The sequence below is a fragment of the Fukomys damarensis genome, unplaced genomic scaffold (genome assembly GCF_012274545.1).
Source record: "Fukomys damarensis isolate Sample0158 unplaced genomic scaffold, DMR_v1.0_HiC HiC_scaffold_17, whole genome shotgun sequence".
Classification (NCBI taxonomy): domain Eukaryota; kingdom Metazoa; phylum Chordata; class Mammalia; order Rodentia; family Bathyergidae; genus Fukomys; species Fukomys damarensis.
The window spans coordinates 28,101,824-28,117,111 of NW_022900929.1; the positions used below are offsets into that span (position 1 = coordinate 28,101,824).

The 15,288-nt window shown below is 37.0% G+C and overlaps 1 protein-coding gene across 1 annotated transcript in view; it reads right to left on the reverse strand.

Annotated features, from left to right (window-relative positions):
• The window catches only part of Zpbp (zona pellucida binding protein), a 56,145-nt gene that overhangs the window by 19,822 nt on the left and 21,035 nt on the right, over positions 1-15,288 (reverse strand). The window contains exons 5-6 of the mRNA XM_010625062.1: positions 10,850-11,068; positions 1,241-1,317 (exon numbers count right to left, since the gene is read on the reverse strand). Coding sequence (XP_010623364.1) covers positions 1,241-1,317; positions 10,850-11,068 — 296 coding nt within the window. The remainder of the gene's footprint in view (positions 1-1,240; positions 1,318-10,849; positions 11,069-15,288) is intronic.

The following is a 15,288-nucleotide window of genomic DNA, read 5'->3' on the forward strand; positions in this document are numbered from 1 at the left end:
TGGCGGGAGAGAGTCGAAGAAGGGAGGTGTGGAATAAAAAGGCAGGGCCTGCATCCTGTGGGTAGGAAATTGTTCTGCTTTGACTACAGCAGTGGATCCAGGATCCCCCACAAATGATGCAATTGTATACAACTTGACGCAGACCGATGAGAACAGGCCAACTGGGAACAGTCAAAGGAGAACATTAAATGACAGCAAAGTCAGCCATCCTCTGTCATGTTAGTGTACCGCCCATTTGAAAAATGTACAAGGATGTTCTTGGAAGTATTCTTATAACTCCATATTAACCTAAAGTTATCTTCACAGTTTTTAATTGAAAATACTGAAATGATCAATGTATGAGTGTCTTTATAGCTACTATTGTGGCAGCTCTGAAATGTGACTACAGGTTCTAAGATATATATCTCACAGAACAGAGAGGTTATGACAGGAGGGGAAACAGGAGACTCTTTAACAAAGCACCAACAAATCAGAAAAAGTATTAGACAAAATTTAACAGCATTCATGATATAGCCCAGTAAATAAAAGAGAATGTTCTTGTTTTGACAAATGTATCTATGAAAACCTAGTGCTTACACCATACTTGATCCTGAGACTGAATGCTTTGCCCTTGAGAGAATAACAAGAAAAAGATGTTCACTCTAACTACCTCTATTCAGTGTTATGTTATGGACTCTGTCAATTCAAACCAGATATGGTAAAGAAAAAAAGGTACAGAGAGCCAGGATTTAGCTCAGTGGTTCTGGAGCCTGCTTCACAAGCACAAGGACCCGAGTTCGATCCCCGGTACCAAAAGAAAACAAGGCACAGAGATGGGAAAGAAGTAACACTGTCTCCTTGAATGTGACATGAATATTTACTTGAAAATCCTAAGCAGTCTATAAAACATCTATTGTAACTCACATGTGACTTCAGCAAGTGGCACGATGGACAGTTAACTAGCAAGCATCTATTGGGAATTGAAAAAACTGGAGGAAATGACAGCTGTGATTTCCTTTGAAAAATAAATATAAATAGAAAATAAGTCCAAATAATGTAAAATCATTCTTCTTCATATAATCATTTATATTTAATGTGAATGTATTTTATACACTATATATTCATTTCATATTTATCTTTGGGTGAAATTTTTTTACTCTTCACATTCCTAACTGTGGGAATTTGATGGATTTTATAAACAGATAGGATGCTTACTTACACACTGAGGTATTCATTGAATTTTTTTTCATAAATAACATACCTTAGATAGTCTTTTGAAATATTCACAATCATGGTCTTTACATGTCTTTGATCCTTTTTCAGTGTCTAGAGATGAAACTGAGAAAATATATTTTTTTATCATGGATACAACATACTATACCACAAAATTTAAAGAGGCTTTTGAGAATTAACATGATTTTTTTTCTATTATTTTTCTTTCATTAAACAACTTTCCTCTAGTGCTAAATAAGTGCAATATTTACTTTATCTAAATCAAGAAATGTCACCTCTTCTATAAATTTAAGAAGTGATTTCTTGATAATGCTTGGTTACTTTAATTTTATGCAACTTCAATAATAGAATTATTTCAGCTTTTCTCACATGTGTGAGCTGTGTTTTCTGAGTTCTCTGGCTCTGCTCATATACTCTAGTGTGTGCAACCAGACTAATCCAGTTCCTAGCCTCCAGCTACCAGGTGGTAAGGGAGATAATCTAAGGTGCCAGGTGTGGTGGTAATCCCAACAGTTTGGGAGGCTGGAATGGGGAATCATAACTTTGAGCCCAGTATGGGAAATTTAGTGACTTAGCAAGACCCTGTCTACAATAAAACATGAAAGGCCCTGAGTTCAATGCCCAGCACACAAAAAAATAACACAAAACACCTGGGCATGATGGTGCACAGCTATAATCTCAGCAACTGGGAGGTTGAGGCAGGAGAGTCGCTAAAGAGTTCAAGGCCAGCCTGGGCAACACAGTGAGTTCAGGGCCAGCCTGAACTACAAAGAGAGACCCTGCCCAAACAAAACAAAACAATCAAACAAAAAAAATCCCACAAAACAAAAACTATGTAACAATTCTAGAGAGGGAATGAGGTTGGACTACTGTAGTGGCCATGGTAACTGAAATTACAATAACATTCACTTATGCATGAACATCTTTATTTAACAAAAAATTATTGCCCAAGAACTATATGCTTGGTATTAGTCTAGATATTTGTTATATATTAAGCTAACAAAATTGGGAAAATCCCATGAGTTTAAAACTGTGTGAATGAGTAATATCTTTACAAGATCATCTGAGAAAAATTCCTACAGTACAACCAAGACTAAGAAATAAAAAAGGGAATAAGAAACAAGAGATAACTTCACAGATACAAGTAATTCACCTTTCTAAATTATAGCATTGGTCTTAGTACCAGAAAGTTCAGAATCCCCTCTAGTTACTTTCCACTATTCATCAAAACACATGGAAAGAAATCTTACTCGTACTCCTAGATCTATCACTGATAAACACAGGCATGTTGTTTAATCTCTTCTTAAGGCTTCCACTCTCTAAATCAACAGGCTGAATAATGTGATTTTTATCATTCTTTACAGCTGTGAAAATGTGATTAAACCATAAATCTCAGTCTAACAATGTCATCTATAATTTAACTACTAGAAATGGACAATTTTATTTTCCTCACAATTCTTGCCACAGCCCATGAGTCATTCTAGACTCTTCTCAAATATGCCCTGTGCTAGCTGTGCACACAACAGCTATGGTGCCTATCTAGGTGTCCCCAAAGCTTCATCCACTCATGACAGGGGCTTTTGAGAGGGACTGACTTGTGGGGGCACTATACCTAAATGTGTTGTTAGGAGGCAGGGCCTGGGTAGAAGAGGTGGTCACTGGGCTGTGATCTGATAGAGTGCGTCTACCTTCCTGGCTCTTCCCTTCTCTCCCTGTTTCCTGGCTACCATAATGGGAGCAGTTCTCCTCCGGCAGGCCCTTCTAACACCATGCTGCCTCTGCCCTGGAGCCAGCCAAGTATCTGACTGAAACCTCTAGAAAACATGAACCAAAATAATTCTCTCCTTCCTTAAGTTGCAGGTGTTGGGTATTCTGTCCCAGTGATGAGGAAAGTACCAATGACGGTGACTCAAAGTGGTGCATTTTCCTTAAACATCTTTCAAAACAGCAGTAACTGTCTGTGCAACTTAATCATGCATTTCCTTAGTAACATCTCCCCTTTCTCAGAACCCACAGAACATGAGAAACAGCACAGACATTAGACTTATTAGACAACTGTCAGTATGTTCAGAGAGCTAAAGAAAATCATGGAGAAATAATTAAAATAAGAGAAAAAGTGCTGTCTTACCAAATAGTATTGATATAATGAAAGAAGTTATAAAAAGCAAAGCAATAAAATTCTACAGTATAAAATTACAACTAAGAGGAATTCATCTAAGGTTTACCACAGATTGACAGAGACAGAAAAAAGAATCAATGAACTTGAGGATGTTATTAAAATTATTCCATCAGAGAAGAAAGAAAAAAAGAATGACCTGTGACAATATACTGAGTAACCTGTGTGACAATATACTGACATATGCAATAAATGTAAGCCAAGGTAGTAAAAAAGGAAAGCAAACAGAAAGAATATTAGAAGAAATAATGGTCAAAATTCCACAAACTTGATAAAAGACATAAATCTACATATATAAGAGGATCGAAGGAATCCACATATATCCAAGAGAAATGCAAGGAATTCCACACTCAGACATATTATAACCAAACTTCCAAAAATGGAAGATGAGCAAATCTAGAAAGTGGAAGTGATTCCACATGCAAGGAGCCTACAATCAAATGAACATATCACTTCTTATAAAAAACCATGGAGGCTAGAATGCAGGTTGTCCATAAGAAATCCACTTAACACAGAAAGACATGGATAGATTAAAAGAAAACTAATGGAGAATATAGATTATGCTAACCTGAATTAAAAGAAAGCTAGAGTAGCTATATCAATTTCACACAAAATAGAAGTCAGGGCAAAAAAATGATCAGGAATAAGTGGACGCATTTTATTACAATAATAGGGTAAATTTTCCACATACATAAGTATCCCTTATATGTATGGACTAATGAGTGTACAGGTATTTAAGACAAAACTGACAAAAGTGCAAAGAGGGATAAAGAATCCACTAGTCACTAACATATAGGGAGGAGATGTCAACACCCCTCTGTGAATAACTGAAAAATCCAGAGAGCAGGAAATGAAGATCTTAAGGGACCCGAAGAGCACCATCAACCTGACCAAAGGGTATTTAGATACACTGTGTTATTCGATAAACGCAGAATACCTACATCTTTTTCTCAAGCTCCCATGAAACACTCTCAGAAGAGAGACCACATTTGGGCCCATAACAGACAACTAAATAGATTTAAAAGAACAGAAAGCACACCATGTATGCACTCATGTATGTACCATGACAGAATTAAACTAGGATGCAATGGCAGAAAAAGAGATGGAAAACACCCAAATATTTGGACATTAAACATTACACTCTTGTATAATATATCTAATCTTAATAAAAATGATATATTCTAAAGTAAAAGGAAATACAACTTATCAAAATTCAGGGTATGTAATTCAAGAGTGCTCAGAGAGAAATTTATAGTATTGAAAATACAGATTAAGAAGAAAAATGATACAAATTCAATTACTGAAGCTTCCATTTAGGAAACCTTTAAAAAGAGCCACAAATTCAATTTAAGAGAGCAGAAAAGTAATATAAAAATTGAGCAAAAATCAATAAAATTAATAATAGATAATCAAAATGTGAAATCAAAATCTAGTTGTCTAAACGTATTAACTGATAAATCTTTATGGAAAAAAAAAAGAATCCACACTTGCTAATATGAGAAATAAAAGAGTCACATTACTTCTGATTTATACACCTTAAAAATATTAAGAGAATACTAAGAGAAGCATCCTTAAAGGTGATAATCTAGATAATGTGGACAAATTCTTATTCAGAATCTATGAAAACTCATACAAGAATAAGAAGAAAATTGAATAAATACATCAAGTAACTATTTAACTACCTTCCTAAATAGATCCTGACAAAGATGATTTCATTGGTAAATTCTATCAAAATTTTTAAGAAATAAACTATAACAATGCCTACAATATACTTCAGAAAATACGTGCATTCACTCCAGAATTGGAGAAGACATTTGGGAACCGTGTCTCTGAGGACATTTTATGAGAACAGAATTACCCTAATACTAAAACCAGGTAAATACATTATAGGAAAAGACAACCACAGACTGGTGCTACTAATGAGCATAGACGTAAAATTTATCAACAGAAGAGTAACAAACTAAATTGAAGAACATATTACAAAGAAATATAACTCACGATGAAGTGGGATTTAAACCAGGTAAATAAGTCTGGTTCAACATGTAAAAATCAAAATACATTGACAGAGTAAATAAAAACAATCGCATGGTACATGTAGAAAAAAACCCTGGGCAAAGCCTATTACCTAATCTTGACAAAAATTCCCAGCAAAGTAACAAACTCTCAGCTTCATAAAGGCCATCTCTAACAAATTCACTATAGCTGCTGTTACGATAAAAAAAAAAAACACTCTGGAGATTTTCTCCCTGATGTCAAGAAAGGGAAAAGGGTACAGCCGCTCTCCTTCATTATTCCACATTGTACCAGAAGTCTTAGAGAAAGCATTGCATTAAAATGAGAAACAGATACAAAAGGGATATGTTTCACATGGATACGAGAGAAATAAGACTCCTCAGAGGTGACATGATTATCTCTGTTGAAATACCAAAATTCAAGAAAGAACTGGAACAAATAAGCAATCACAACAAGGTTTCAAGGTGCAATGTTAATACACAATGTCTAAAATGTTGGTTGAATCAAAAAAGGTGTCAGGGTTAAAGAAATTCTGAGAAAGTAAAAGTTTCTGATTTCAACTACAAAGCTACAGTGACCAAACCACACTGGCATAATAATATAGGCAGCCCAGTGGAGCAGATTAGAGGGCCCAGAAGTAAACCAGAGCCTGCAGGGTCAACCAGTTTCCAACAAGAGCACCAAGACAACACAGCAAGGAAAGGATCACTTCTTCACTAAACTGATATGTACATACACAGGAATAAAATCAGACACTTACACCACGCATAAAAATCACAGAACTTAACTATGGCCTCAAACTGTGTAACTCCCAGAAGAAAACAAAGGAGGGATGCTTCTGAGCACTGGTGTTGGCAATGATTTTCTAATAGGATATAAACAGTACAAGCAACATAAGCAAAATAAACAATGGTAACTATATTAATCTGAAAAGTTTGTACAAAGTTTTGTACATCTCTCTCTTCCATATGTGTGTGTGTATAGTTCATACAACCCCAGCAAAAAAAATTAATAACATGACTTAAAAATAGGCAAAAGATCTGAATAAAAATTCACAAAGAATACATAAAAATGCCCAACAGGTACCTGAAAAGCTATTTGATATCAGTACTCATTTGAGAAATTCAAATCAAAGCCACAGTGAGATATTATTTCATAACTGTTAAGTTGGCCATAATAAAAAAAATGAGAGAGAAATGTGTTGTGGAGGAAGTGGAAAAAAGAGAGCTCTCATATAATGTCACTGGGAATGTACTCATAGACAGCTACGATCATTGTGCAAACAACACAGAGGCACCTTAAGAAATTACAAATAGAATTATTTTGTGACCAAGCAAACGTTCTCACAGGTGTGCACCCAAAAGGGAACCTTGCAGAGACACATAACACATCCATATGCTAGATATGAGGAGTGTCTGTTGGCAACAATCACTTAAATATGCATATGTACAGAAAAGCACCTAAATTCACACAATAAAAATTTAAAAACCAAAGTAAGCTGCTATCCTGTGGCTTGAATAAACCAATATAATTTGAATTAAAGTGTAATACCCTTAAATTTTAAAAATAAGAAACACTTGGGTATAAATCTAACAAAATGTATACATTGTGTCAAGGAAATGAGGAAAATAATTGACTTAAAAGGGCATCAACTTATTTAGGGATAATTTGCCAGTGAGTTTGTATACTGGAACTATAAAAAGTAAAGTAAAGAAGAAAATAAAGAAGTAAAGAAGTCTTAAATTAATGGAAAAGTACGCGTGATTGTGGATCTGAAGACAGTATCTTTAACGTGGTAATACTATCTGTTTTAGTTTTCTTGTTGCTGAGACGAAAAATCCAAAACCCAAAGTTAAAGAGGAAGGTTTATTTAGCTCACAGTTTGTAGAAGTTTCATTCCGTAATTAGCTGGCTCCAAGGCAGGGTGGTGTGGAGAGGAGAAACAGTCCATGGCAGGCAGAAGGTAGCAAAGTAAAAAGGGATGACACAGCTCTTTCGTCCCCTCTTATCTTATGTAGCCTACCTAGGGCAGTTAGCACTCACACCCTTATCCTAGTGCCCTTCAGCCTACCATTGCACCATGAGTCAATCCAAGTGATACACACTCTAGATACAGCCACCTCTGAAAAGCCCCTCCTATGACTGCATGAGGCTTTGCAGGGGGGCACTGAGACACAGCCATAACATTCCACCCTGGCCCCCCAAAGACTCATGCACATCTCTTTAAGCCAAAGGCATTTAGTCCATCTCCAAGAGTTGCCAAAGTCCTAACAGTTTCGGCATCGCTGAAAAGTCCAAGTCCAAAGTCTCCTCTGAGACTTAAGGCAAACTCTTAGCTGTACAAATGAAAAGAAAGTTAAACACTTCCAACATTGCACAAGGTAATTTCCATTGCCAAAGTTAGAAACAGGAGGAATGGGAACAAAGCAAGACCAGAATCCAGCAAAGCAAACATTAAACCCCACAGTTCTACTTCCAGCATGCTCGGCAATCTGGAAAGTTGTCAACTCCAAAGTGTTTTGGTGGCTCCACCCCTACAGCACTTCCAGTGGTTGTAGCTCCCATGGCTTCTCTCTAGGGCTGGCTCTGCTCCGTCTTCGAAGTTTTCCTCAGGCAATCCACACTCCTGGCTTTTCCAAACTTCTGGGTTCTCCAATGCACCTTCAGCTTCACACTCCCAGCTTCACACAGGGCCCTCTCAGGGACACACTGCCTGGCCTCCCGGGACTTCTTCTGAAATCTGGGTGGAAGCCTTCCTGACCCCACAACTCTTGCATTCTGCATGCACCTAAAACCAGCACCACGTGGATGCTGTAAGGGTCTGCTGCCAGCTGAAGCATTAGTAGCCAGACTTCCTTCTGTCTTGGCTGTAGGGGTCGAGGGCTTCTAAACTAAATCCTAAGAAACAACATTCCTAGGCTATTATTATTCTAGAACAAGGTGCTCTAGGGCTGTCTTCTCAAAGGAAAGTCTTACACCTTTGCAACTCTGAAGCCTCAAAGGCAGGAGTAACGCTGGTTCTTGTGATGTCCTCCAGCCATCTTTTCTGTCATCTTCTGAAATACTTGGCTTTTTCTTGCTAGTCTTTTCAGTTACCAGTTTCTCCTCTGCTCCATCTTTGCAGACCACAGCTTTACTGGATCTTCCTGTCTGGCCAAACTCAAAATTTTATGAATCATTCTGCTGGGCTCTTTCCTCTTGATTCTTAACATAAATCTGGCTAAAAAGCCCCAAACAGTAGCTATGTCACCACCTCAACATTAGACTGCCTTGAAATTTCTTCTGCCAGATTAATTAGTTCACTGCCCTTAATCTCAGTCTCAGGAAGTCTCTGGACATGAGAAAAATGCAGATATACTTTCTGCCAAGGCATAACACACATTGTCTGGAGCCAGACAGCCAATGCAGCCCTTCTTCCCAGAAGAACCCTTCTGAACCTGGTGTTTACTGACAGGATTTCTATCAACATTCTGGTCTTCTGAGCTCTGACCAGAATATGCTGTCAACTACAGCCTCAGGCCTTCCAGCTCTACTTTTTCAGCCAGCATCTCTGAACCTCTCCTACCTCTTCTCCTTCCCACAAGCCAGCTCCAAAGGCTCCGAAACCACATGGTCAGGCACAGTCACAGCAATGACCTTACTTCTGTGGTACCAAATTGTGTATTAGTTACTTTTCTCATTGCTAAGACAAAATACCTGACACCCAGAACTAAAGAAGGAAAGTTATATTTAGCTCACAGTTTTTAGAGGTTTCAGTCCATAATTGGATGGCTCTAAGGCAGGGTGGCATCGCAGAGGGGCATCACAGAAGAGAAGTAGTCCGTGGTGGGCAGAAGGTAGCAAAGCAACAAGGGACAACCACAGATCTTTCTGTCCCTTATATTTTATACAGACTACTTGGGGCGGGTAGCACTCATGCCCTTAATACTAGTGCCCTTGATCCTAGCATTGCAGCATGAATCAGTCCCAGCTTCACACACTCTAGATCCAGCCACCTCTGAAAAAGCCCTTCCCATGACTGCATGAGACTTTGGGGGGACATCGAGACACAGCTATAACAACATCCAAACCTATACACAGGTTTATTGCAATGACCATCAAAACTCCAATGGCTTTCTTGGGCAGAAATGGAAAAGCACACAGCAGAATTCATATGGAAATGCAATCACCCCCCCATCTCACAAGGACATTGAAAAGGAAGTGCAGGTGGAGGACTTTCATTTCGTGATTCCAAGCCCCATCAGAAAGCTGCAGTAACCAAAGCAATGTCCACAGGCATCAGAAGTTGCACTACTGTAGAGACACAGAGCCACAAAATGTATATGAACTCCAGAAATAAGCAGATACATGTGTGACTATATATAAAAAATTCTTACAACTGGAGAACAAGAGACATATAACTTAGTTTAAAAAGAATTAAATACAAACATTTCTCCAAGAAGATGCACGAATGGGCAATAGCACATGAGAAGATTATCAAATCAGTCATTAGGGAAATGCAGACAAGTTCCCAATGCCTCATTTCTACTGAATGTTATCTCCTTTCTCTTATAGATTCAAACACACAAGTTTTCCAAGGATTTGTCTGCCCATGAAACAGACCAGGGAGCAAACATTTCATTTCTCCTATGAATGCTAAGAAATGGGTCCTGGAAGAGCTAAGGAGAGAGTCTATGCTAGTAAATTGTCTCAGGGACTAGTGAAAAATTCTCAGTGTTTTCTGGAGAAGAGGAAAGAACATAGTAAGGAAGATAAAAGACTGAAAGTGAGGTTGAATTCTTGTTCTACACCTTTAAAGCTTCATGTTTCTCAACTTTGTCTCTAAAATGTCAAACTTAGGTGTGTGTGTTTGTGTGTGTGTTTGTGTAACAGAGAGAGAGAGAGAGAGAGAGGAAAATGAGCGAAATTGGTAAGTATAATCAGATACTGAGAGCAGAGAAAGCAAGGAAAAGAATGAAGGGAAGGGAAGAAAAAGATTACAGTAAGTAACTGCATACAAGATGAAACAAGGGATGAACACCCTAGAAAGCACACGGATGGGTATTCCTAGGACAGCATTCATGGACATACCATTTATAAATCTAAAGACCTTAGAGAATACTGGATTCCCATTCTGCATCATTTAGAAAAAACAGTATTAATCCATCCTCTAATTCGAGACTTTCAAAAATGTAATCTTTGTAACTGAACATCATGATAGAGCCTTGTACTGAGTTTCATTCCATAGTAAATTACCACCACAGGGCTAAAGTTATTTCAGAGAGCGAATTTTTTGTTATGTGTGTGATATAGTAAGATTTTACTTGGGATTTGTTACTAAATCAAAGTAGAGAACAGAAAATATAAGTAGATTTATAACATTTATATGCTAAAAATGCCTGTGATCATTAACATGTCTTTAAAATCAGTTGTACATTTTCAATTTTTTTTAATGTTGTATATACTTACCTGAAAATGTAAAGAACAGTTCATTTTGCAAACCAGCTTTTTGCATTTTGATGCAATGGCACTGAGACTTAAGTAAGGAGATCTCACATGAAAGGTCAAGAACCAATTTGCTTAAAATCTGAAAAAGTTTCTTCTCAAAAGAAATATTATAGATGCTATTGCAGGGAGCTGCATGATATCGAGCTGTAAACTGGTAATAATAATGAGGCTCACAATAGGCTGTAGAAATTAAACAGAGAAGTACACAAACATGGTTACTCAAGTAAATGAAATAAACACTGCAACTTTTTGGGATGAATCATTATTGGGATAATTACCAGTTTATATTTTACACATGGCTATATTCATATATTCACTTCCACCTATAGAAAAAACACTTCTAACAGTTACCAAGTGCCAAATACTATTATAGGCACTTTACAAACAATGACTTATCTAACCCTCTAACATCATGTGGTACTGCATTATTATTACATCCATCATGAGGAAATGAGGGACATCGCGTGACTAGTGCCTACACCATCACAACTAAGATTTTAGTCCCAGAGAGCATGCTCTCAACCACTACACTTTCCTCCTAAAAGTCAGATTTAACACTTCTCTACATCCAAATATTTATCTTAGAAGAAATTAAAGTTGTATATGAGATGTGATGAAAAAATACAGTGACTATGCATTTTTAAAAGTATATATCTCACTGAAAGATATGTTGCCAGGCATCCCTTTCAGAATAGTCCTGCTGGCATCAAACACATTTATCCGAACCATCTTTGCCACTTTCTTAAGTAGTTCTGGAAGTCCTCTTTCCTGTCTTTAGTTGTGTTGTTGTGGTTGCCTTGATCTGAATGGATTTAAAATACATTTAGTGGTCATTTTGACTTTGGAGAAGAGCCAGAAGCGAGATGGTGCCAGACCCAGAGAATAAAGGGAAGATGTACAGTGCTGTCGTGCTGTTATGAGCCTGCCTTTCCAGTGGCTGGCACTCAGCAGCAGCACTGACTATATTTTATCACACCACGTGAAGACACTCAGGAAAGAATATTTCCAGAACTGCTTCATAAACTGGCAATAACAATGCCACAAATATGTTTAATGCCAGTAGGAGTGTTTTGAGGGAAATTCATGACAATGTGTCTTTCTACTGTAATTTATTTTTTTTATTTTTTTTATTTTATTTTTTTTTATTGAGTTTATTGGTACATTTAGGGATACAGTACAGTTACATTCATTGTTGGGATCATGTACCTTTACATGGCAAGTCTTGATTCTCATTTTTTTCCCCTTACCTCTGCCCTCCCTTCACCCCCTCCTCCCCTCCCCATCTACAAACACTTTATTTTCATCTTTTCATTCTCTCACATTTTTTTCTTTTCCCTTTTTGTTCTTCCCCTACGTATCACACCTTCCCTACACCTTTAGCTCCTTTCCTCCCATTTCTAAATGTCAGTAATCTTATTAGAATCTTATGCATTGTTGCAGAATATTCACACCAGGGAAACTATTTGGTATTTACACATGTGGGACTTATTTATTTCACTTAGGAGTATATCTTCAATATGTATCCATTTTCCTATGAATGAATCTATTCTCTCGCTCTTTATGGCTGAGTAATATTCCATTTTATAGAAAAACCACAACTTCTTTATCCAGTTTCCAACGGATGGGCAAATAGGTTGTTTCCAAGATTTAGCTATTACAAACTGTGCCGCTATAAACATGGGTGCACATACTTCTCTGTGATATGATTCTTTTAGTTCTCTTGGAAAGATACCCAACAGAGGGATGGCTGGGTCAAATGGAACCTCCAGTCCAAGCTCTTTGAGGTATCTCCATATTGATTTCCATAGTGGTTGCACTAGTCTGCACTCCCACCAACAATGGAGGAGGGTTCCTTTCTCCCCACAACCCCGCCAACATTTGTTATTGTGTGATTTCTTGATAGCAGCCATTCTTTGTGGGGTGAGGTGGAATCTCAGTGTTGTTTTCATCTGCATCTCTCGAATGACCAGTGATGTGGAACATTTTTTCATATATTTTCTTGCTGCTTTCACTTCTTTGTATGAGAAATGTCTGTTCATTTCGGATGCCCATTTTTGGATCGGGTCTTTATATTTGGGGGGACTGATTGTTTTGAGTTCTTTATATATCCTTGATAATAGTCCTTTGTCTGAGGTACAGCTGGTAAAAATTTTTTCCCACATTGTAGATTGTCTCTTAGTTCTGCTAATGGTTTCTTTTGAAGTACAGAAGCTTTTTAGTAAGATGAGATCCCAGTTGTTGATTCTTTCTGCTAGTTCCCGTGCTACTGAGGATTTGTTCATAAAGTCTTTTCCTATACCAATGTCTTCCAGAGTTCTGCCTAACTTACTTTCCAGCAAGTTTAATGTTTCTGTTTTAATATTTAGATCTTTAATCCATTTGGATTTTAATTTAGTGCATGGCGAAAGATAAGGGTCTAATTTTAATCTGTGACAGGTTGATATCCAGTTTTTCCAACACCATTTATTAAAGAGGCTATCTTTCCTCCACTGAGGATGGTGAGCTCCTTTGTCGAAGATGAGGTAGCTGAGTACATCTGCATTTGTTTTTGTGTCTTCCAGTCTGTTCCATTGATCCTCAGGCCTATTTCTTTGCCAGTACCATGCTGATTTTATCACAGTGGCTTTGTAGTATAGTTTCAAATTGGGAATTGTTACACCTGGTGCCATGTGACTGTTGCCTATAATGGCTTTTGCTATTCTAGGTCTCTTGTGGTTCCAAATGAATTTTTGGATTCTTTTTTCTAGTTCTGTGAAATATAGTGTTGGAATTTCAATTGGCATTGCATTGAATGTATATAGCAGTTTCGGTAGTATGGCCATTTTCACTATGTTGATTCTTCCTACCCAGGAGCAGGGGATATCTTTCCATTTTTTTATATCCTCTTCGATTTCTTTTTTCAGAGTGCTGTAGTTTTCAGTGTAGAGATCTTTTGTTTCTTTTGTTAGATTGATTCCTAGATACTTCATTTTTTTGGATGCTATTGTAAAAGGAATTTTTTCCCTTATTTCTCTTTCTGTCTGTCTGTTATTTGTGTATAGAAAGGCTATTGATTTTTGGGTATTCACCTTGTATCCAGATACTTTACTGAATCTGTCAATTAAGTCTAGAAGTTTTTTGGTGGAGTTTTTTGGATCTTCAATGTAGAGTATCATATCATCAGCAAATAATGATAGTTTAACTTCTTCCTTTCCTATCTTTATTGCTTTAATTTCTTTCTCTTGTCTAATTGCTGTGGCTAATGTTTCCAGAACTATATTGAAGAGAAGTGGCGATAGTGGGCATCCTTGTCTTGTTCCTGATTTTAACATGAAGGTTTTCAGTTTTTGGCCATTCAATATGATGTTGGCTGATGGTTTTTCATAAATAGCCTTTATTAAATTGAGGTATAGACCATCTATTCCAATTTTTTGCAGGGTTTTTATCATGAATGGGTGTTGAATTTTATCAAATGCTTTTTCTGCATCTATTGAGAGGATCATATGGTTTTTGTCCTTGACTTTGTTAATATAATGTATTACATTCACTGACTTTCGTATGTTGAACCACCCTTGCATCTCTGGAATAAATCCGACTTGGTCATGATGGATGATCTTCTTAATAATCCTCTGTATTCTGTTTGCTAGTATCTTATTAAGGATTTTTGCATCTATATTCATTAAGGAGATTGGTCTGTAGTTCTCCTTTTTGGTTGTATCTTTCTCTGGTTTGGGAATCAGAGTGATACTTGCTTCCAGGAATGAATTTGGAAGTATAGCTTCTCTTTCAATTTCATTGAAAAGTTTGAAGAGTAATGGTAGTAGTTCTTCTCTAAATGTCTTGTAAAATTCAGCAGTGAATCCATCAGGGCCTGGGCTTTTCTTTGTTGGTAAGTTTTTAATTACATTTTCAATTTCACTGATTGTGATTGGGGTGTTTAAAATGTTTTTATCTTCTTCGTTCAACTTTGGTAATTCATAAGTATCTAGAAATCTGTCCATTTCTTCTGTGTTTTCCATTTTATTAGAGTACAGGTTCTCAAAGTAGGTGTTCATGATCCTCTGGATTTCTTTCGGATCTGTTGTGACTTCGCCTTTTTCATTCCTAATTGCATGGATCTGAGCCTTTTCTTTCCTTTTTTTGATAAGATTAGCTAAGGGTTTGTCAATTTTATTTATTCTTTCAAAAAACCAGCTCTTTGTTTCATTTATTTTTTGTATCGTTTTCTTAATTTCAATTGCATTGATTTCTGCTCGGATCTTTATAATTTCCTCTCTTGTTCGAGCTTTGGGTTTTTCTTGCTCTTGTTTTTCTAGGAGTCTAAGTTTCATCGTTAAGTTGTTTATTTGAGCCCGCTCTGTTTTCCTAGTGTGGGCATTCAATGTTATGAATTTTCCACGTAGAACTGCTTTCATTGTGTC